This window comes from Lycium barbarum, chromosome 8 (assembly GCF_019175385.1).
Source record: "Lycium barbarum isolate Lr01 chromosome 8, ASM1917538v2, whole genome shotgun sequence".
Taxonomy (NCBI): domain Eukaryota; kingdom Viridiplantae; phylum Streptophyta; class Magnoliopsida; order Solanales; family Solanaceae; genus Lycium; species Lycium barbarum.
The window spans coordinates 112885302-112908467 of NC_083344.1; the positions used below are offsets into that span (position 1 = coordinate 112885302).

General features: G+C 34.0%; 1 protein-coding gene across 1 annotated transcript; it reads right to left on the bottom strand.

Moving 5' to 3' along the window:
- Window positions 1-20627: 20627 nt before the first annotated feature.
- LOC132608140 (putative disease resistance protein At3g15700) lies at window positions 20628-22402 on the bottom strand. Its single transcript, XM_060322219.1, has 3 exons — window positions 22358-22402; window positions 21007-21097; window positions 20628-20926 (listed from the first exon to the last, which is right to left on the bottom strand). Exons 1-3 carry the CDS (start codon window positions 22400-22402, stop codon window positions 20628-20630), a joined length of 435 nt encoding a protein of 144 aa, XP_060178202.1.
- Between the last annotated feature and the right edge of the window lie 764 nt (window positions 22403-23166).

The following is a 23166-nucleotide window of genomic DNA, read 5'->3' on the forward strand; positions in this document are numbered from 1 at the left end:
TTACTATTGCATGAAATTTTATATCAATAAACTTCTGGTTTATCGTGGTATATGATTTCATCATGCTCGGGTAACATTTCACATGTGTATTTCTTACCCATAGTAACTTGAAGATATTTAATAATCCGATCATTTGTAGTCTCAATATGATAACCATTTTTATTGTTAGTAAACTTCAGGTCTACTACAGTGTTCCGATCATACCAACTACGATCTACGATGAATGGTATTATCATATATAACATCTTCAAGAGACTTCAATTTATTTATCATGATCATATATTATTTGGACACTACTAATGTCATGATACTTGCAAATAAATAATTAGCTCTTCTGGAGCCTTTGATCATTAATTTCTATTACCAAATATTTCTTACATACATTTGGTATCATGAAAGCAAATTTCAACACTACTGGTGTCACGAAATAAATATTGAATTCTAAACTTCAATATTTTAAACATCTCCTTCAGGGAGATTCATCATTAACATCTGAACATTTTATATCAAAGAGGCAACCACATAGTTATTAATTCCTTCAGGGGAAAATACATTAATTTTTATTTCCTTCGAGGAAATCAATAACAACTAACCATAATGTATTAATGTGGTTATAGAAGAACCATTCTACTCTGCTCCCTTTTCCTTAGAATGATACTTTGATAAAATTATTTAAGATGTTTCTGCGTACGACAGGTACGTGTTGCTATGTCTTAATTTCATACCACAAAAATAACATGTATATTACTTGTATTTTATCTCTCCAGGAGACAGGTTGTGGTATTTCTTCATTCACTTCGGGGAATGAAACCTGATTATTTAAATGTGCTTGCAATACGACGTTCATCAATAACTCGTTATTTTGCTCAAGCACAAGAAGGCATTGCTGAGAAGATTTCTCAGATATTTTGATAATTCTTTCTGCTTCAGGAGTAAAGTTTCAGAGTTTTACTGCTTCGGGAGTAAAGTTTCAAGTTTTACCACTTCGGGCGTAAAGTTTAAAGGTTGACTAATTCAGGAGTAAATTTCTGAATTCTACTACTTCGGGAGTAGATTTCAGAGTTGTACTATTTCAGGAGTAGAATTAAAAACCTTACTACTTTAGGAGTAAAATACATAGGCTTACTACTTCTGGAGTAGAATTCAAAGTTTGCTACTCGTGGAGCAAAATTATGAGTTTAGTACTTCGGGAGAAAAGCATATAATATTCAGAATATTTCTTCTCAATTATTCTATCTCTTCTAGAGATGGATCATGATTTTTTCACAATCAAATGCACGTTTATATTTATAACATTTATCAAAAGTTTTAATTCTTCAGGAATAAAACATAATTATCTGAACGCGCCTTAAGCATATCAAATCGTGATAGCTTATAGCCTCTTTTAATATATTGCTACTTCAGGAGCAAATCGAGGCATACATATAATGTGGAGAATTTTTCTCTAACACATCTTCAATCATAAACACAATAAGCCCGTAAAAATATTACCACTTCTGATGTTCACGGATATAAACTCATTTAATCAATTCATATTTGCGAACTAACCTTCCAGTAGAATATTGGCATAAGGCCTTCAGCAACTTCGAGACTTTCAAAGTATTTGCTCAAGATGGTTGTAACACCTCGTAACTTCGGACGAAAAGTTTGACTCATAAGATGATAATATAATGGAACCAATATGATGGTTATAGGAAGTGTTTTGAAAACCAATTATGTCATAAGAAATGTTTTTGAGCAAAGAAAAGTTGGAAGCCGCTCTATGGGGCATGTTTGCAAGTGAGTTTATAGATGGTATTACTTCCAACGACCATAACCCCATTATTAATTTGGAATTTGGGAAAACTTCCTTGATAAAAGTTGTAGCCCTTTGAAATATCTTTCCAACGGTATATTATGGGCCTCAAACGGACATTTTTGCAAAGAGTTATGCCCATTATACGACAGACTGTCCGAGCAGAGAATTTTGACGGACCATTTGACGGTCCGTATAACATTTTGACGGTCCGTAAAACATTTATACGGTCCGTCAAATGGTCACAGAGAATGATATTTTGAGGGTCAGTTTTACGGTCCGTAAAACAATTATACGGTCCGTAAAATTGACTCAGACCACCGTAAAATGAGCACAGAATGTCCAAATCACTGGAATGGTTTTACGGTAAGTTATACGGACCGTAAAACCATTATACGGGGCGTACAAACCACCGTAAAATGAGCACAGAATGTCCAAATCACTGGAATGGTTTTACGGTAAGTTATACGGACCGTAAAACCATTATACGGAACGTAAAAATGGGCGTAGAATTGCCCGATGGGTCAGATTTTAAGATATTAATAAGAGACCCAAACCCATTTTTTTTCATTCCCATTTCCCCTACACGACTCAAGGGTTCTCTAGAGCCATCCAAACACTTCATATGCAAGAATCCAAGTGAAACAAAAGATCCACTTCATCAATCCACAAAACTAAGTGTGAAAAACACATCAAATCCATTCAAGTCAAGAAATTTCATAGAAGGTGGAACTAGGGTTTTGTTCAAGTGAAGCATTTCAACTCAAGGCTTATTACTACAATAACCAAGGTAAGTTTTATGATGTTTCATGATGATTAAAGTGTTGATAAGTTCTTGGGAGAATAGTAAATGGGTTTGATAAAGAGAATTATATGAACTATGCTAGGGTTTTTGGATTGTTGACTTGGGATTGTTGTATTCATATGGGTGATGAAGAATGATGTCAATTACATCTAATTGAGATTGTAGAATCAGCTAGAAGTAATAGAATGGGGATTGGGGGAAGAAAACACCATTAATGAAGGTTGTGGAGCTTCATGCCCACCAAGTGTTTGATAAAATGCTTAGATGAACAAAACATGGATATTGTTGCTAATATAGAGTCCCTATGACCTGTATTGCCATAGATTAAAGTTGAAGGGATTGAAGGACATTGTGATACACTCAAAAGCAGGAAGTCAAGGTATGTAGAACTTCCATCCACATGTGGGAATCTCTACGTTCTTCCCCATGATCCGTTTTCGTAAAATCTATGAAGTTCAAATCCTAGGGCATTAAACCCAACATATTGGTAGCCCGTAATTATGTATGTATGTACATGAATTTTGTATCTATGTTCGTCATTGTATTCCTAATCTTCCATTACGGATATTAGGAATCCTAGCTAAATCCATGAATCATGAATTCTTCCTCATGTGTTCTCATTATGTTTATATGAAACTTTATGATTTCATCCAGCAAGTTACAAGCATGTTTTCAAGACAAGTATATATATATGATTTCCAACTATTGTTATTACTCATGAACCAAAAACATGTTTTGCAAGACTATGACAAGTTATCTTATGAAACTATACAAACAAGTTATGATTCATGAAAACCATGTACAAGCAAGTTATGATTCATGAACACTATGTACAAGCAAGTTATGATTCATGAACACTATGTACAAGCAAGTTATGATTCATGATATACCATGGGCAGAAAGTGCCACTATTTTACATGTTCATGTTTTGGGAGTTGCATTAATTACCGAAGAGGGCTTCAGATAGCCTGAAACTACGTAGCCACCGTAGGATGAGGATCGCTCCACCCATGTCCCGGACGATCTCTCATAATGACTGGATCCTTTCATATTTTAGCAAATCTCATGTTCCCTGGCAAGGACTGAGTGTTCTGCTGGCGGGACGCAAGCACCAGACCATGGATCGGTTATAAGTTATTGCTCTCCCTACTTATCATGTTTTTGCTAATGTTATATATATACATATGTACTCATGCTCATGTTCATGTCCAAGTTTTTCAGTTTCAGCTCTTATCATGTTATTCCATGTCCCATGTTGTTTCTTTCGGTTGCTTTACATACCAGTACATTCAATGTGCTGACGTCCCATTTTATTGCTCGGGGGCCTGCATTTCACGATGCAGGTACTGATATACAGGACGACACATCTGCTCAGTAGGACAACATTCGTATCAGCTTATTGGTGAGCCCCATCTCATTCGGGGTTTAGTCAACTTTTGTTTTATGATTAATTATGCATCTAAAGGTATGCTGGGGGCCTTGTCCCAGTAAGTATGTTTTTCAGTCAGACTCATGATAGAGGTTTCATAGACTAGACAAGTCAGTTATGTCATGTCAGACATTTGGAGTCGTATAGCCATTTTGGCTCATTCATGCTTAAACAAGTATTTTATTAAGTATTATGACTTACCATGTTTTATAAAGGCTCATTATGAATTCACGTTATATTCCGCATATGTTATGTATCATGATGATTCAGCAAGCCATGTGGTTCGGTCGGTCACATGCAGTCAGGCACCGAGTGCCGTGTTACGTCCAGGCCATGGTTCGGGGCGTGACAATGGTTGAGGCTCGTGCTGATAACGTGTTATAAAATAAAAACTATGAAGTAAATACACAGAAGAAATATGTAGAGAGATATCAGATTATATTACTTCTACTCTTTCAACATTGCATTTGTGCATCCTATTTATAGGAGCAACATACAAAGGATTAACATAGTTAATGGACATGGGATATTTTGGGATATTTATCACTTAATGGATATCCACTATTTGGGATATTTATAACAGATTTCAATTAAAGAGGCGTTTTTCTGTGAATCATACATGCATGATACTTAAATTAACACCTGTACTTGTGTCAATTTTTAAAGCAAGCCTCTAGACTTTAGTTTAAACGCCTCTACTTCATAAAAGGACTATTAATTTGAAGTAATTGCACGGTTTCCCCTTCAAATGGACTTGTCTTTAATTTTTAACCTTCAAATGGGCTGGTCTTTAATTTTTGATCTCAAAATCGAACTTATACTTAGTAGCGCATAAGTTCTTTTAGGGTACATGCATAATTTGTGAATATTATGATGCGTAAATTATACCCCTCTAGGCATAAGTTCAATTTTGAAGGACAAAAATTAAATTTCAGCACAAAATATGGACAAAAGGGCAAATGACCCTTTTTTTAACCGTCGAGCAATCTTAAATGGTGGCTATTAGCTGTATACTCTTTTCCCATAGATGCCTCTACATGAGCTTCAGGTAACCAAGTATGAACAGGTACCATGTTATGGCTGTCTATTGTAAAAATAAATTTTTTTCTCAAAGAAGTGATTTGTTGAACCTTTTAAATATTTAGTCTTTGCTTTTTTGTTGAACCTTTTAAATATTTAGTTTTTGCTTTTACTGCAAATTAAATGTGCAATCAGACAATTTATTTCTCTAGATGGTGCAATACTTTTCAATAAAATACTTCTTTCTTTCTTTCTTTTTTTTTTTTTTTTGCCAGCAACTTCCAGAAAATAAACCATGAAAGATTTGGGATGGGCTGAATGTAGGTAAGCAGACGATTAGTCTAAGAACTTAGGTAGAAGAACGCTACAGGCCGATTACTGATATATCTTAAGGAGAAGTGATCAAATTCATAGAATCTGTTATATCAGAAGTTACTTAAAGTAAAAATAAAATAGCTCAACGTTGAAAAGAACTACTTGAAAGGGATGGCTCATCTGGAATTTTCATTTTTCCCTGTGCCAACATAGAATTATCAACATAGTAATCGCAGCAACACTTACATTGTTAGATATGCCTAATTTAATTGTGGCTAAGATGATATATTTGCACTTTCTCCTGCCAATCAAAATACATCAAACTTGCAGAAAGCTTAGAGTTTAGATTACCTCCTTCATGTCTTTCTCTCTCTCTAATTAACGGATATTTGATCAATTCGAGTTATAGATTTTTAGTTATTTAATTTTTGATTTTAGCGACAAAGTTAAGGCTTGAGTTGCTGGAATTGGAGTAGGAAAAAAAAAGAATAGAAATGTAACAAAGGAAGAAAATATAAAAACAGAGGAGAATAGGCAAAAGAAAAAGTATTAGGCTAGAGCGCTTGATCCTATGACTGATAGGTTACATTTTATTGTTGTTTCTCATTTGTTTTAAAAAATTTATCATTTTGTTTCTTCCCTTAGTTTTATAATTTTTTTATTTAGGAGACATGTTAACCTCATTAAGTATAAGATTAACCAATATACTTCTCACTAAGAAAAAAAATAATAAGAAGAAAATTAAGAGCATGAGAAAAAAACTACATCTCAGGTTCACATTACCTGAAATATCATTATTGCGGCTTTGTATTATACTAGCAATACATGCCCTTGCGATCCGAGTATGTCTATTCATTTTAATTAATCAATCTTTAAGGTTTGTATTTTAAAAATAACTTTTAAAAACATTGTAATTGTTATTATATATAGCAACATATACAAAAATGTATTTTATGTACCATCACTTTAGTTATAGTTAAAAAATAGAGTTTAAAAATTAAAAACATATGATGGAATTAAGTTTTTGAAATGGAAAGTGTTATGCCTCGTACTTTAGTACGTCGAGTTTCACCGTGAGTTAGTCATTGTACACTTGGAGAGCGGGACTATCTTCGTGGTCATGTGAGATTAGACATGTTTATATCGGGTATATAAGAATTTAAGACCATGTCCATGAAGGTTAGATGTTAAGCGAACGGAGAGTATAAGTTTCATCGATGTAATACCTTGAGCTTTCGAGCTATGGTTTGAACCCCTCGACATAAGTAAGTGGACCCGAGCCCCGAAGAATTATAGCGAAAGATATTAATTAATTAAGATTGTGGGATAAATATTATATGAAAAAAAATCTCATGTAAGTTGTTGGCATAAGGCAGCAAGTTGGTATACATATACATGTACTTAAGATTAAAGAAAGAATTGGTACAAGAGCATTTGCTCTTTAGAAATGTCACGTGAAGAATAAAAAGAAAAAAATGGATATGTCTTTGTGACAAATCGTGGGCCATCCCACATGGTCTTCATTGACCCTTTCATTACTTGAAATAATTAAAGGAAAACCATTGTCTTGGAAAGCTAAGAATATTGCATGTGCCAGCAATGATGAGTATGGATTACTATACATGCTATGCTTTCACGTTTTTGGTCTTGTCACCATGGAAATCATTACACTTAAGTGGATCAAAGATGAGTAAGTAATTGTTGGTAATTATAAAACTTTTATCATTTACAATGAAATTGAGATTCGAAATTTATTTGAATGAAATACGGTCCAAGCTATAATATTTCATATTTTTGGACTAGAAAATTTAACTATTCAACATGAGAAAACTATCCGAGCACGGGGGAGTTGATCATATTCAAGCATGTAAATTAAGAGCTCGGTGTATACAAGGAATGAAGTCCCGAAATGATTTAAGACGAAAAAGTGTGACGACGATGATTGCTAATAATATTTCATGCGCTGCAAATATGCCTTATGGACTAGTGCTATATCAAATGATTGTGATAGCGAGTATATGAAGGATGCTAAATATGACTATATTTTAAGTAATTTGAGGTCATGAATTAATTAATTGGGGGACAAAGGAGCAGCTATGGAATAAGTGGGAGACAAGGATGTAATTAAGGGAAATTAGTGGAAGACTAATCTCTTAATTATGGTATTACACGTGAGAGTACTACAATCAACAACTTATGACTCATTAACAGATTGTATATGTGTTGGTGGCTAATTCATGGCCAAGTCTGTTTTATTATTAATTAAATAAAGGGTATGTTTGTCCCACAACCCACTGACTAAAAGGTGACATAATGTGGAAGACCATTCCTTTGTTACCTTTCCCTAAAAGAATAAATGAATTATAGCATAGAAGTCACGTTTTGGCCCATAATAAAAGGCTACAGCAAAGTGGTATCAGAGCAGTTCATCTTCGGAGTGTCTACAGACCGTGTCTAGTAGAGTCTTGTTTATCGGTGTGTTGTGCACCACATCTATAAACAGGAAGCTACAGGACATTTAGGATGTGACTTTTCCTTCTTACTCTAGATCGTGCGATAGAGCCAAGAGATAGGAAATGATATCCCTTATATACTGACCTTTGATTTCAGCAGGAGAGTGGTGTTGACAAGAAAAGGTAAATGATGCTACTGGGAGTTACAGAGGTAAGATATTTCACCGAGGTTACGTTATTAGAAATTGTATATACAGAATGGCGAACTGGTCATCATCAAGGTAAGTAATTGTAAGTATAGTAAGAAAATGGATTGAATGTATATGTATTGATGATAAGTTCAGTTTGAATGTATATGTATTGATGATAAGTTCAGTTATAAAGTGTGAACAGAAGAAGCTGAAGGAATCAGTAAAGAGATAGGTAAGCAGGGTATATGTTAGATATGGTATGAATGTTGCAGGTATGATTGAAATGCAGTTAAAGATTAAAAAGGAAAATAAACAGGAAAGTGTAACAGGTACAGTTTGAGTTGGACATACGAGGTAAGTTCATCATTTTCATATTGTTATTGATATGGGGAGCCTTGTGCGGCTATGATACAAGATAATATATATGTATATGTGTTGGCCCTGTGAAGCATTGTTGGTATTTTCTGTGTGCAGGTTTTGGGATAGTAAGAAATACAGAGGAAACTCTGCCAAAATTTTCCTAGAAATAAAAAGAGAATGAGATATAAGCTCGTAAGAAGTCTTGAAAGGTCATGTCAACAGTAATGATAAACTTTGACTAAGTTGCGAGTACGGCTGACTTCGAGAATAAGTTAACTGTTGAATTGATGGTAATAGTAATTATGAGGTCGATATCGATATGGTAAAAAGAAATGCTAGGACAATTTGGAAGGGCTTGTGATAATAAGAGATGATTTAGAAAAGGTTGGCAAATTTTAATAGAGTGTTATATTGAGGTATCAACTGAATTGATAAGCAGGGATAAATTACGACGAGTTTATAGTTAGAAGAAGTAATAGTATGATTGAGACAAGAGTACAGACAAAGAAGAATTGTGACGAATATGAATGTATTGATAAGACAGCTTGTGAGGTATTAAGGGTAAGATTGACCAGAAAGGGTAAAAGGTTAAGAAGTGTTACACTATAGGATTGATTACGAACAGGATATAATGTGAATATAATAAGGATTGTTATGAAAATGAGTAAAGCCTAGCGAGGAAGTGACTAAAAGATATGACGTGATCTATGTGACTAAAGTATAAAGGCGAGCTATAGAATGAATAAGAAAGACTTATAAAGATCTTCTATAGGGAGAGTTCAGAATAAAGATTATGTGATAACGGAAATGATAGCGAGCACAAGAGAAGGAGGAGTTAATTGAAAGAAGGGAATAAGAAGAAAGCGAGATAACAGTGAAGTAATAGATTATGACATGTATAGCCGAGAACACGGGTAATATAAGTGACAGAACTGTGAAAGACCAAACTATAGAAAGATGAGCAACGAGGTAGAATGAGTGCTAGAAAATGACTGGGGTGGTAAGAGCTAATAGGGATGAACAAAATACGTTTTGAAAATGAGAAAGGGATTATGCGGGAGCAGTGTTTTCCGAAGGATACAGGGGTAGTATGAGATTCCTCGTGCACAGAATTAAAAAAATGGACATAGACTGGAGAAATAGTAAGGGAATACCAAAGGAAGCACCCAAGATAGACGTAATTAATTAAGTACGAGTATAAAATAAAAGGGAAATATATAGCTACAAACTTAAAGGTGTAGTACGACGACAAGGTGATAAGATAAGACCATTATTAAGATGAACTCAATATGATTTTGAGTAAGTTAGAAGTCGGTGTTGGGTACACACAAGGGTAAAAGAGCATAAGGCATAAAAGAGTACGGCGTGTGTATGACTTCACCTCGAAAATAGTGAAATCCTTAAAGGATAAGGACTGTAGGTTTGAAGAACAAACGATGTATTGAAAATCTATTAGAGGAAATATATGATACTCTTAGAGGTCTGTAGACATATGTTGGTTGTACCAGGGGCGGATGTACCAAGAGCCCATGGGTGTTCACCCGAACACCCTCGACAAAAAAATTACAGTGTATATTTAGGGTAAATTTTATGCGATTATGTACATATATTAACTTTTGAACACCCTGAACATATATTACAGCGAATATTTAGGTTCAATTATTTTTCTGAACACCCTGAGTGAAAATTCTAAATCCGCCACTGGGTTGTACATGGGTTATGGTCAGCTGTGTCAATACGGTTTGCTATGGATATTCCCGCCTGTTGTGGTAGCCTTGTCGGCTTGCGTATTGTATTAATATGTAGTGGCAGCCTTGTCGGCTTGCGTATCGTATTATGTTTTGGTTAGCTGTGACTCCTCAGGAGACAAGTTTATTATGATATACTGCGTTTTGAGTCTATAGCTTGCTCTTGCAAATTCCCATATTGTCGTAGTTTCAATGTGATTATATTTAACAAGTATGTATACGAGTGTCCAGTTCGGACACTAATCATGGCCCATGGGGTTGGGTCGTGACAGAAAGAGTCGGACTTTTTTCTCATTATCATGACAATGAAAATTGTTCATTGATGTGAAAAAGAAAATTAGTAAGAATATGAGGGAAAATTAATATTTTGATTCTACATTTTTCCTTTTAAATTCTTTAATATCTTATATGTATACCGAAAGGTTGATATCCATTTCAATTAAGTAACTGTTCAGATCCAAACATAAGAACCGTTGTTGTATATATTGAATTTTTTGAAAGAAAAACTAATAAAATATTTTTATTAAATTATAAAAAATATATTATAATTTTTTATATTAACAATTATAGATAAACAAATTGTTACAAAGAAATCAAAATTAGAAAGATATATGTTATATTGTAAATCACCAAATTTTAATTCTGAAATGAAAATATAAAGTAATATATTTTATAAATGTAAAGAAACAATAATCAGAGACTGCAAAGGAGAGTAAAATAAGTAAAGTATTGACAAAGAAGAAAAACGGGGATAAAAGTTACTCCCTCCCTTCACTTTTACTTGTCCACGTTAACATATCAACGAAAACAATTCTTCTTCTTGTTTTATCTTTCACATTAATTACTCATTTTCAAATCATTTTCTGAGGCTACTGAGACTATACACTAATAAATTTGGATATTATGATAAAATATATACTTCATTTAATTGAAGTGCATATGTGTATACATGAGAAGAGAATAAATACTCAGTACTATGACATATGTCCAAGTGGGATAAAAAAAGTAGTTGGTTAAAGTGTACAATACTTTTGGTACAAATTTGCATTGCTATTGTTCGTCCTCTCTTCACGTTTAAAGTATTGACAAAGAAGGAAAACATGGATAAAAGTTTACTTGTCCACGTTAACATATCACGAGCAAGAAACCAATATGGTAATCATTAATTAGTACAAAACTTCAATAATATTGATTGTGTATAAAGATAACGACTACGCATATATTATAGGCATACATATTTGTATACATGTCATCTTTTTTCTTATATTCCTTTATTTATCATGGGGACCATCAAGCTAAGCAACACAAGAAGAGTGGGGAGAATCATGCAGAAGGAGTTGACCATTAATTTCCATGGAATTAATGAGTGAATATTTGTGTGTTATTATTAATTTTACCCTTCACATTAATTACTCATTTTCAAATTATTTTCGAAGGCTATTGAGGCTTACACCAATAAATAGGGATATTATGGTAAAATATATACTCTTACTGTCTCATATTACTCGTCACTTTTCCTTTTGCACGCCCCTTAAGAAATCAGAAATAAAAGATATATTTTACTATTTTACCCCTACATCTCTTTAATAAATACATTTTAATCAAAATTGACTATTTTCAAGAACATATATTACTAAGGGTAAGATAGGAAAGATTTAATTAATTTTATCTTGATTTTGTAAATGAACAAGTAATTTGGACATATATTTTTAGTAATGTGACCAAGTAATATGGACGAAGGGAGTACTTTATTTTTATTAATTCTTAAAGAACGCAAAAAGTCAATAAATATTCAGTAAAAATGTGAAAAGCCAAAAGTGAACGAGTAAAAATGCACGGAGAAAATAAATATGTGTCAAAAAATTAAAATAAAAGAGCATACATATATATATGAAAAGAAAATAAATATTCAATATTATGACATATATCCACATGAAATTTATTATTTTTTAAAAAATGTGAAAAGTCAAAAGTTAGACTGGGAGCTTTCATAGAAGGTGGTGGGAAAGAGGTACGAAAGTGAAATATGTTCAATTATCTTTTCAAAATAGGTCCCAATACTGCAAAAATGTCAACACAAGAAAGTAGGTCCATCACCGTGAGTATATGGTCCCTATTACTTCTGCAGACTTTTCTTCGTTGCTACGTAGATGGAGAGGAATGGCCATTGCGGTGAAACTTACAACGAAAAAAGAAAATACTATATTTTACACTCGAAAAAAAAAAAAGGAAAGGCAACCAAAGACCGAACCAAAAAATAAGGATTTCATTTGAAGAGTCATTTTTTGTGAATCATACATGCTTCATACTTAAATTAACACCTGTACTTGTCTCAATTTTGAAAGCAAGTCGGAATCCTTATTTGTTTTTGTTAAGACTAGTTTTCGAACACCATACTAATTAATACAAATATTATGATAAAGGTGAGTCACACAAAAAATAAAAGGGGGAAAGTTAAAATTCAAATTGATGAATGGTGAGTCTATTCGACCTATATTTATTGTCATACTAAAAAATTGTTATCAAATGAATTTGAAAAGTAATGTTCAAACGAATTCAATTATGCAATTCTTATAATATATCAAGTATTCAACTTCCAGTTATTTATTTTTATATGTTAACAACACCTAATTTAAATGTGAATTTGAGCAACATCAGCTATGTATGGTTGTAAATGTTTCACAACTTAAAATTTTAGCCTTATTTTTAAAAATTGTAACATCATTTTTTACATCCGTATACATATCATGAAATTATTGACAAAAGAAAGTAATGTTTTGTAGAATTTGTACACAAATTCGATCCATGTATGTTTTCCTCAGAATGGGTAGACCATTGTCAATTTCACAATGTACATCTAAACAAAAGTAATAGTTATTTGTGATAACTCATAATAGTTGCTAAAACGTTCAGTTGATGTATAAAACATAATTACCTATACATGTACCCTTTCTCTGATTCAAAATTATAAGTTATTTCACCTGTACATTTAGTAAGATAATAGATAGTTAAATTATATAGAAGACCTTATTCAAAAAGGGTGCATGTAGCTTGTTATTTTGAGTAATGTGAAAATAGACTGGATTGCTCTAAGACCATTCTGACCAAAAAAAAAATTGCAGAGGGTTTTCAACCAATAATACAAATTTAAGCTTGGAAAATGTAAAAAGAAAAAAAAGAACAAAGATGTGGAGTTTAGAAAATATGAAGTCCACAAAATTGGATGGTCTGACAGAAAGTTATTATATACACACAGTAAATCATACAGATAATATATGAGAACCCAAAATCCCAAATGAAACATGAATCATCTAATATTAGTAAATGAAGATACACTATGTTATTCAACATAAAACTTTATAAGAGAAGAAAGAAACAAGAAATTAACCTGTGACATGATATTGCAGAGTGAGTTGCCCCAAGCGGAAAAACCACATAGAATGTTTAGGAGAGGAGACCTTTGGACAGAAGCAAGATAAATCTGGTGCTGAGCTTATATAGAGATTGGATAATTTCATAGAATAAAACTGAGAATGTGAAAAGACTGCAGAAATATCCCACCATTGTGGAAGATGGAAAGAAACAAAACTGATTTGTACTTCTAAATACGTAATAATGAAAATTTATAGCTAAAAAACAGTTTTTTATTTTGCTCAAGGATAAAATAGTTACTCAACTTTTAAGGAGCATTTTGGTAGTTTTTGCTTAACTTTTCATTTGGATTGTTCCTACTTTTAATATAATATGATATGATTAAGACGTTTGAATTTGAATTGATTAAGATGTTGTCTCTAGATTTAAATACTGAATGATTAACACTGTTTGTTTTTTAACATCTGAATGTGTATAATTTATTTATTTTTACACATATTAGATATACAGTTTATATAAAAAGCATTTAATTATTAGAAACAACTATAAATGTAATGAGTCTGTTTATGTTCGTGTGACCATCTTTTGCAAAGGAGGAGCTATTGGACACAGTGTACTAGTAGAAGTGTTTCCAAGATTAGTATAGTGACTCGTATTAAAAGATCGAGGATTTTCTTCAACTACAATTGGTGACATCAACTCTACTCCATCAGATGACGAGGATGTGTGTTTGTCAAGGATTCTACGTGTGGAGAGGGTGAAGGCTGATTGGATGTGTGCACTAGTAGTGAAAATTCGGCAGTGTTAGTTGAATGCTTGAAGGGGAAACAGAAGGCTGGAATGGAAATGTAACATTGAGAGGTTCTGATTTAGCATTAATTAGTTATAGATGGAGGCACCCGGTGAAACAAAAGAAAAATCATTTTCATCAAGGATTACATGACAAGAAATGTAAATTAGGAAATTGGGTCAAAGCATTTGTACCCTCTGTGTAACTTACTATAGCTCAGAAACACACACGATTTGGATCAAGGAGACAATTTATCCTTTGTATAAGGACGAAGCCAAGGAAAACAAAGGCAATAAAAAATGAGTAATATGAGTCGGTGTTAAACAACACATGAAATGAGGTTTTATTTTTGTTACACCTCGTGTTTTCGTGCGTCATCGTATCATAAGATGGCTAATATGCTAAGTAGGTAATTTCATGGGGTATTTAAATAATATAATAGTCGTATGTCAAGTTTTGAAGTCAAACGAGTTATAATACGGAAGTCGACAAAGGTAGTCGCAAGTTATGGTTGTAAATCTGTTGGAATTTAGGGTCAGATGTTGCACAACTTTTCTCTCAGTCTACAGGGAGTTACGGGGTGATCCACCCACCAAATCGAAGGTCTACGAGTCTAGTTTCCAACGCATTTAACTGTTAATCGATACGATGTTGGAGTAGAGAGATATTCGCATTTCCATCCAAGGGTGTAAACTGTTGCGGGCAGCGAGTATGGTCAGTGGCTAAATTTTAGCCCTTGTATATATATGACCCTTGAATGATTTTTGCCCCATTTCTTCAGCTCCAAAGACCAGAAAAACCTTAATATACTCCCTTAAACATTACTTCATCAATCCTAACCAAACTTAAGAGCTAATCAATCAACTCTAATGTAAGGAACAACGTGGCAATCATAGAATCGTAGTTTTCTCGCTATTTCGCATCTTGGAAGGAAACCTCACCTTGAATTAACCTTTAGTTTGGAGTGTTTTTCATCATCTAAGGTATATTTTAACTTCTTCATAATCTCCTTAAGCTTCTACAAGTAATTAATCATAGAAATTGGTGAAAAACCCCATAGAACAAGCTCTTTTATATTCTTATGAAACTCTCACGAACTTAGCTTATTTGTTGGGTTGTTTTGTATAGTTTTAACGTGTTGTTTGAAGTTGTGTTTATATGGATGGGATTGTGTTGAAGAGGAGAAGTAGTGAAGTAGAATATGGTAGCATTTTACGGAACAATTAAGCTACAAAGAAGTCTATAAACTCATGCTTGCAAGTTGCTCGATTAAATATCTAAATGAAGATTTTCATAAGCTATGAACTTGAATTTGATCTAAAATCATTTGTATTATGTAGGAGATCATTCGTAAGGCGTTCGAGGGCTCGGGAAACGTACACAACTCCATCGATGAGGTATGTAAGGCTTTCTCTATTCTTTGTGGCATGACTAGAATTCAAAAAGTTCCTTGTTGAAATGTTCCCGTTAAAGCTAAGTTGTATCACTCCATAACGAAAAAAGAAGAAGATTAAACCTATTCCTTCTCATGTATAGCTTGTTTTGGAGGATATTCCTGCACCCTTGTTCCTCTTGTCTATTGCTCAAAGATGACGAGCCTTTCTTTGGTTCATTCTTTCCGCTAACACTTGCATCGACTATATCTTGCGATAATCAAAGATAGTTCTTGCTCCATATGAAACGCATGCCATGTATCTCTTATGTTTCTTTACTTGCTATCCTGAAATTTGAAATGTAAAGAACATAGCGACAACAACGATAGTTGGAGGGTAATGACGATAGGTCATTCCGACTCTTCTTATGATATTTCTTTTGAGGTCAGTCTTGCATTGCGCGCGCGCGCGCGCACACACACACACACACACACACACATATATATATATATTCATTACCGAGCCGCCCTATAGTCGGCCGAGTAGGCACTTAGCTGTGCACACCACTGATCAGTTGGGCCGAGATGATGTTATGATGATGAGCTCACCCCATGGAGGGATTTATTATTATTGTATTATATGATATGATATATGTATCCACAGTGAGGAATGATTTTACGGGCATATATTTATATTCATGTTGTGGTTATGGTTGACCTCAGTATCCTTGATCGGAGCTTCAGGTTGTCTCTGTTGACACCCAATTTTGACCCTCCTTTCTTCCGATTCACTTTCTAAGTTTCTAAATTAATAATTACCTTATTTTCGCTACTATTCTCTACTATTATAATAATTACCCTTTTTATCATCATTGTCACCATTTTTAGAATTACTAACTTATAGTTACATTTTTATTATTTTACACCTCTTTTTAATAATTGATCATCATTACTTTATTTTCGTACTTATTAAATTAGCTATAAGTCGATACTTTATATGCTAAATCATTAATGATAAGTTTGTAATATTAGTACTTTATTTTCTACATATTAATTACTAATTGCCATCACATAATATATTGCAGTACTAGTTATTAAGTTAGAAGCCCAAAGGAATTTATAAGGAAGAGGGAATTTCAACCATTACAAGACCCATAATAGCCCACATTTTAACTCAAAATTATGTCTGAATTAGCCCAGATCAGCCCAATTAGCTGCAGCCCATAAGTCATCAACCCAACCCATAATATATTTTCCCAAAACCTAATTCCAAATAAGCTTCAGCCACACCCTTCATTCTAAGCAGCCACCCCTACACCTTTTCCTTCTTGGATAAAGTTTCATATCTCCTCATCAATTTGCAGAGTTTGGTTAGATCATTTTCGTGAAGATTTTGTCTCTAATCCTTTAACATTTGTGGACGCCCCTCTCTCTCATCGATCTTTTCAACAATAGATGCCAAAGAACTTTTGAAAATCTGCATTTTTTCAGAGATTTGACTCTCTTTTCAAACGGATCTTTCAACACCAAAGCTACACCGGTGTGCACATCTACGTGCCATGCCCGACCGACTATAGCGCGACGCGGTGTGAGAAAATACATACATATATATAAAGCATGCATGAGAGTCCAATCCACAAGCCACAACTATATCGGAGTGACGTAAGGTCGGTAGCCTCCGATTATATTATGGATCAATCATCATCGTTTATCCCACCTTGAAGGAACAAGGGTCATAAGGTGAGATTATCAACAATAAAGGAAATTAAGAAATTGCAAAGTAAAGCTCAGTCACCTCATAATAATATAAAGCTCATGTACTTGGAAATCTCTATGAATAAAATCACCTCATAATAACATGAAATCCGTGTGCCTTGGAGCTTTGATAAATAAATCCCTCATAATCACCGTCATGGTTATCATAAAAAAAATTATTCATCTTTAGCATCATAAAAAAAAAAAAAAAACTTTAAGAGTCATGAATCTCTAACATTCTTGGAAACGAGGATTTTTATGGAATTCATGCATGGGTTGGTAGGAAAAGAATCATGCCTTTAAAAGAAAGAGGATTAGCCTTAACATACCTTTTGGTCTCCTTAGCTATTCAACGTTTATCCTTCCAAGCTCGTAAATCTACATGTAAACCATTCATACTATTGTTAGGCTCATTGTCACGTGCTTATCTTAAGCATTCAATTTAAATCCATTTAGAATCTGTCGAAATTCGGGCAGTATCTCCCCTGTTTATATGTCTAGCCCGAAATGACAATCCAATGACCAACAACAATACCAACATCACAACAACATTATCAACACCAATAGGCTCCATAAAACATCCCACACGATGTTTTCCATGTATCTCAACTATCCAACTTGTTATACGACTATTTAATAACTTTATCTCCGTAAAATAAACTGAAATTAATATTAATAAGGAGAAATTCATACCTTATTCTTGCTAGAGCAGCAATATCTTCAATATTTACTTTGAATCCAAGACAAGTCCAACGCAAGACAAAACTATAGTCGCGACTACATGTTACCCGGACCTCGATTAATACTCCGTCACTTGAAATTACTCAAAATCCTCACATTTATGTTGTGTGCATGCTCTCATATGGTGGCTAATCTCTCTAGAACATTTGGGGGAATTATTATGGAGAAAAAATGGGGTTTTAACCCTTATATAGGGTGTCCAAGTCGGTGGCACTGTAGCAGTACCATAGCAGCACTGTAGCAGCACGCCCTGCTCTGCTTGCCTAACTTGTAACGTCCATAATTCTCTATTCCGATGTCATATCGATGAGTGGTTTGTTGCGTTGAAAACTAGACTCGACGAACTTCATTTTAGGCTTTTGAAACACCTTAAAACTACCAATATACCTGGAGATATACCCCTCCAAATTTGACCCAAAATTCTGTCATTAATTCTGCCAACTTGTTCCAAATTTTCGATAAACTTATTTTCATTGATTTTCTTGGCCCTGGAATCTTCCCCAACTCCCCCCACATGATATTTATCATTTATTATACTTGATAATGGTCATGTTCTTGTGGTTCAAGAATGTCCTTCCCGGTTACGACTTACGAGATCGTAATTCATCCTTTACTTCATTATTACGTACTTCTCATGGCTTGTACCTTCCAAAACTTCATGGGACGTCTCTGATACTCCATTACTACGGTGAAGTACGTGGCATGCTCATGCTCTGAAAGTGCGGGGTGTAACAAATATGACCCGGTGGAGCTATAAAATGTCTAACTGTACACACACATCTACGAGCCTCTTAGAATATAAACGATCATAAGGACCAATACCAAATAGACTACGGCTACGAAGTAAGTGGAGTGCTCCTGAGAATCCGCTGATAGAATACCTACGGGTCTGATTCATCTCCTTGCCTACCTACAGGCATGAGCACAGCGTCCACAAGAAGGGACGTCAGTACGAATAGTGTACTGAGTATGTAAGGCATGAATAACAACATAATATAGATATGAAAGGTAACATGGAATAAGAGAGATAACATGTACATCTGGATGCCTCATAAGACGGGTGTCATGCATGCTTAGCTTTTAAAGAAAAACATTTTTATACATATATAATATAAATGTTAGTGCTGCGGTACGTGCAGCCCGATCCATAAATGTTAGTGCTGCGGAACGTGCAGCCCGATCCATATATCATATCATCCCGCGTCCGGGGTATCATCATAACATGCCCACTGCAGTGGTGTGCACAATAGGTGCCGTACCCGGCCGACTATAGCATGACTCGGTGTGAGAAAATAACTAAAGCGGAGAACAGGAAACACTTTGTACTCATATTCTCCATTTACATACTCCCTCTGTTCAATGCATGTAATACACTTTTCTTTTTAGTCTATATAAAAAAGAATAATACAATTCTATAATTAAAAATAATATAACTTAAAGCTTTTTCTTTTACCCTTGATGAAATGATTTACGGCCACACAAATATCTATGACTTGTTTTAGACCCAAGGTTCAAAGTATTTCTTTCTTACTTAAACTCAGTACCTAGTCAAATTATATCACATAACTTGGGACGGAGGGAATACAAGATTCAGTGAATTCTTTGAATGTATCCCTCCTAGAGGTGGCAAATGAACGAGTTGGGTCAAATTTGAGTAGATCAAAATGGGTCAAGTAAATATACAGGTCATAAACTTACCCCACCCAAAGCTTGCTTAGATTAATATGGGTCTAGTCAAAATGTGTATAGCGGGTCATGACTCAATCCGCACAATGTAACCCAAACATCCCTTCCTTATAAATATGGATATGACCAAATTAGAAAAGCAAAATCAAACACCTCTTGAATCTGCTTTTCTCATTCTTTGAAGTAAAACTTTTAATGTTCCAATTTCATTCCTTTCACTTTCTCGGTTACAAAAGCTTCTGGAAAATATTTTTCTCCATAATATTCCCTTCAAATTGCAATCCCAACACACAAATTTTCACAATGTCTTACAAAAATATTTTTCAAAAACTTTATATAAACGTAATATGATATCTTGTTATTTGAATGTGAAATAAAAAGTTCACTACACAACAGAAAAAGACAACTCTAACATTGCTGACAAGAACAAAATGTCCATTTACAAAAATTATAAAAGCAACAATGACTCATTATGTTGAATAGAATAAAAAGATACATGAAGATAAATAAATTGTTAATTACCTTGTGTCCAAGTGACAAAGAGTGGGAAACAAAGAAGAGGACTGACTTCAAAAGAAAAAACAAGACCAAAAGGTTTGTAGTATCGAATGCAGCTTCAGATTTATGGCACTCATTCATCGACCCAAATGACCCGTCTAAAAGATGGGTCAGCTTGGGTTACAACCCAAATTGACAGGTCAGCTTGGGTTACAACCCAAATTGACCCGATCAGAAAATAGCATTGATCCAACCCGTTAAAATTTGAATGAGTTGGACGGATTACACATTTATGGGTCAGATTGGACACCTTTCTCTCCACTCAAAAACATCATTCACTCCTCTCATACTAGCAGCCATATTTATTATTTCAAGTGGCAATCCATCACATTTTTCTGTCATCTTCTTTGCTATTTCTTCTATTTCTTTTGGGAGATCTCCAGAGTGACCAAGTGTCTCCACAAATAATTCCCAAGATTCAGTCATTGAAAGAGTTGCTACTTTTAAATTCATTTGGCAGCCAATCCTTTTACACACGTCAACTGATCGGCTAGTTATAATCAGTTTACCTCCACCAATTTCCAAGGGATTCCTACCTGCTTTACATCAAAATGATTCCACACATCATCCAATATGAGCACAAAGCTTTTAATCCTCGTCAAACTTTGGTACAAACTGGCTGCCCTTTTCTTATCGTCATCCTCAGTTGAAAGGTCTAGTTTCATCATCTTTGCAATCTCACTTTGCAGTTTAGTAATGCTAAAATCCTGTGATACAGTGACCCAATAAACGTTATCTGTGAATCTTGAATCTTTGAAAAGATGGTTATGGATATGCGTTGCAAGAGTGGTTTTACCCACTCCTTCCATACCGTAAATGCCAATACTTGTAACGTCACTCACATGAATTACCACCTTGCTTAGATTCTGCATAAATGCTTGACCTTGTTGTCACCAAAGGTTGCACCTTTTGTGCATTCTTATTAAGTAGAATCCCTTGATCAGAAAATGTACTAGCTTGCTCTAGGAGATCTTCCACTTCTTTAAGAATTTTATTGGCCCGATGATACAACCATATGAGGCGACTTTTTTTTTACTCCGTTCTACTTGTTGATCAAAGCACTTAAACTCATCCTCTAGTTTTGTTACGCTGCTATTATAATTCAAAGCCTTACTACTTCAGGAGTAAAATTCATAGTCTTACTACTTCTAGAGTAGAATTCAGAGTTACTATTTTATGAGTAGAGCTCAAAGTTCTACTACTTCAGGAGTAGAGTTCAAAGTTTACTACTCGAGGAGAAAATTTATGAGTTTAATACTTCAGAAGTAAAGCATATAATATTCAAAATATTTCTTCTCAATTATTCTACCTCTTCTGGAGATGAATCATGATATTTCGCAATCAAATGCACGTTCATATTCATAGGCTTTATTACATACTATCACATTCACTTCAGGAAATGGATATACATTTATAGCTTTCATCAAAAGTTCTCATTCTTCAGGAATGGAACACAAATCAAAAGTTCTCATTCTTCAGGATTGGAACACAATCATCTGAACGTGCCTTAAGCATATCAAATCGTGATAGTTTAGAACCTTTTTTAAGATATTCCTACTTCAGGAGCAAATCGAGACATACATACAATTTAGAGAATCTTTCTCTAACATATCTTCACTTGTAGCCACTACAAGCCTATGAAAATATTACCACTTCTGGTGGTTATAGACATAGATGAATTCAATCATAACGATATTTAAAAGATATTATCACTTCTAGTGATCAGGTATTTCTTGTAAACTTTCATTCTTAGCCATTAAGGATTACGAAATTAGTATCATAATTCCTCTTAACAATATTGTTCTTAAGGAATAAAATTTGAGGCATAAATGATCCAGAACCAATTAGGTTCCCATGGACCCGATAAATCCAACGACTTGTGATAGCCATAGATACTCCTTGTGAGGCCATCCTTATCATGTGAAAGCATGAGTTAAATAACTTAAAATATTGCATACCTAAATTACCTTTAGAGGTGATGAATTCTGCAGATGCTTGAAGGCAAATGCCATTCGCAAACAATTTTAAGATATTTTCATTGCATAACAAGTAAGAACCTCTTTCTAAATCTCATCATATAAAAAGGGTACTCCTCCACAACCAAAATTCTTATATTAGTGAAATAACCAATTTGGTCATCATGTTTACAGTAACTTCGCGTAAACATCAATATGCATATTAGCGAATTAAAGCTATGCAGTGATCAAAGGACCTATATTTTATGTCGTGCAGTGCATAGTGTACATATATATATATATATATATATATATATATATATATATATATATATATATATATATATATATATATCATGGTGAAGCAAGATGGCTTCTACCTTATATATATATATATATATATATATATATATATATATATATATATATATATATATATATATATTAGAAATAGCATGAACAAGAACAGAGAAAAGAAATTTTGATCTCGTACTACTTTATCAACAAACCCTCAGAATAAAAGCATGATACTTACTTGGAAATTGCTTTAATCTTTTCAAAATCTTTGTCCAAGATGGCAGAGTCTCGTGCTGATAACGTGTTATAAAATAAAGACTATAAAGTAAATACACTAGAGAGAAGTATATAGAGAGGAACTGATTGTCAGTATAAATTCCTACGAATGACCACTATTTATAAGGATTCAAGTGCATGAAACATGACCATCCGTCGCGACATCAAATGTTGTTGATGCGCCGTGACATGGTTTCTTGTTGTGACCACAAATGTTGTTGATACGTTGTGACATGGTTTCCTGTTGT

Coding starts and splice junctions, on each gene's coding strand:
- LOC132608140 (XM_060322219.1), bottom strand. CDS start 22,402: ATGGCATTTGCCTTCAAGCATCTGCAGAATTCATCACCTCTAAAG. Junction 21,098..22,357: donor AGAATTCATCACCTCTAAAG/GTAATTTAGGTA, acceptor ACTGTATCACAG/GATTTTAGCATTACTAAACT. Junction 20,927..21,006: donor CGATAAGAAAAGGGCAGCCA/GTTTGTACCAAA, acceptor GATGTAAAGCAG/GTAGGAATCCCTTGGAAATT.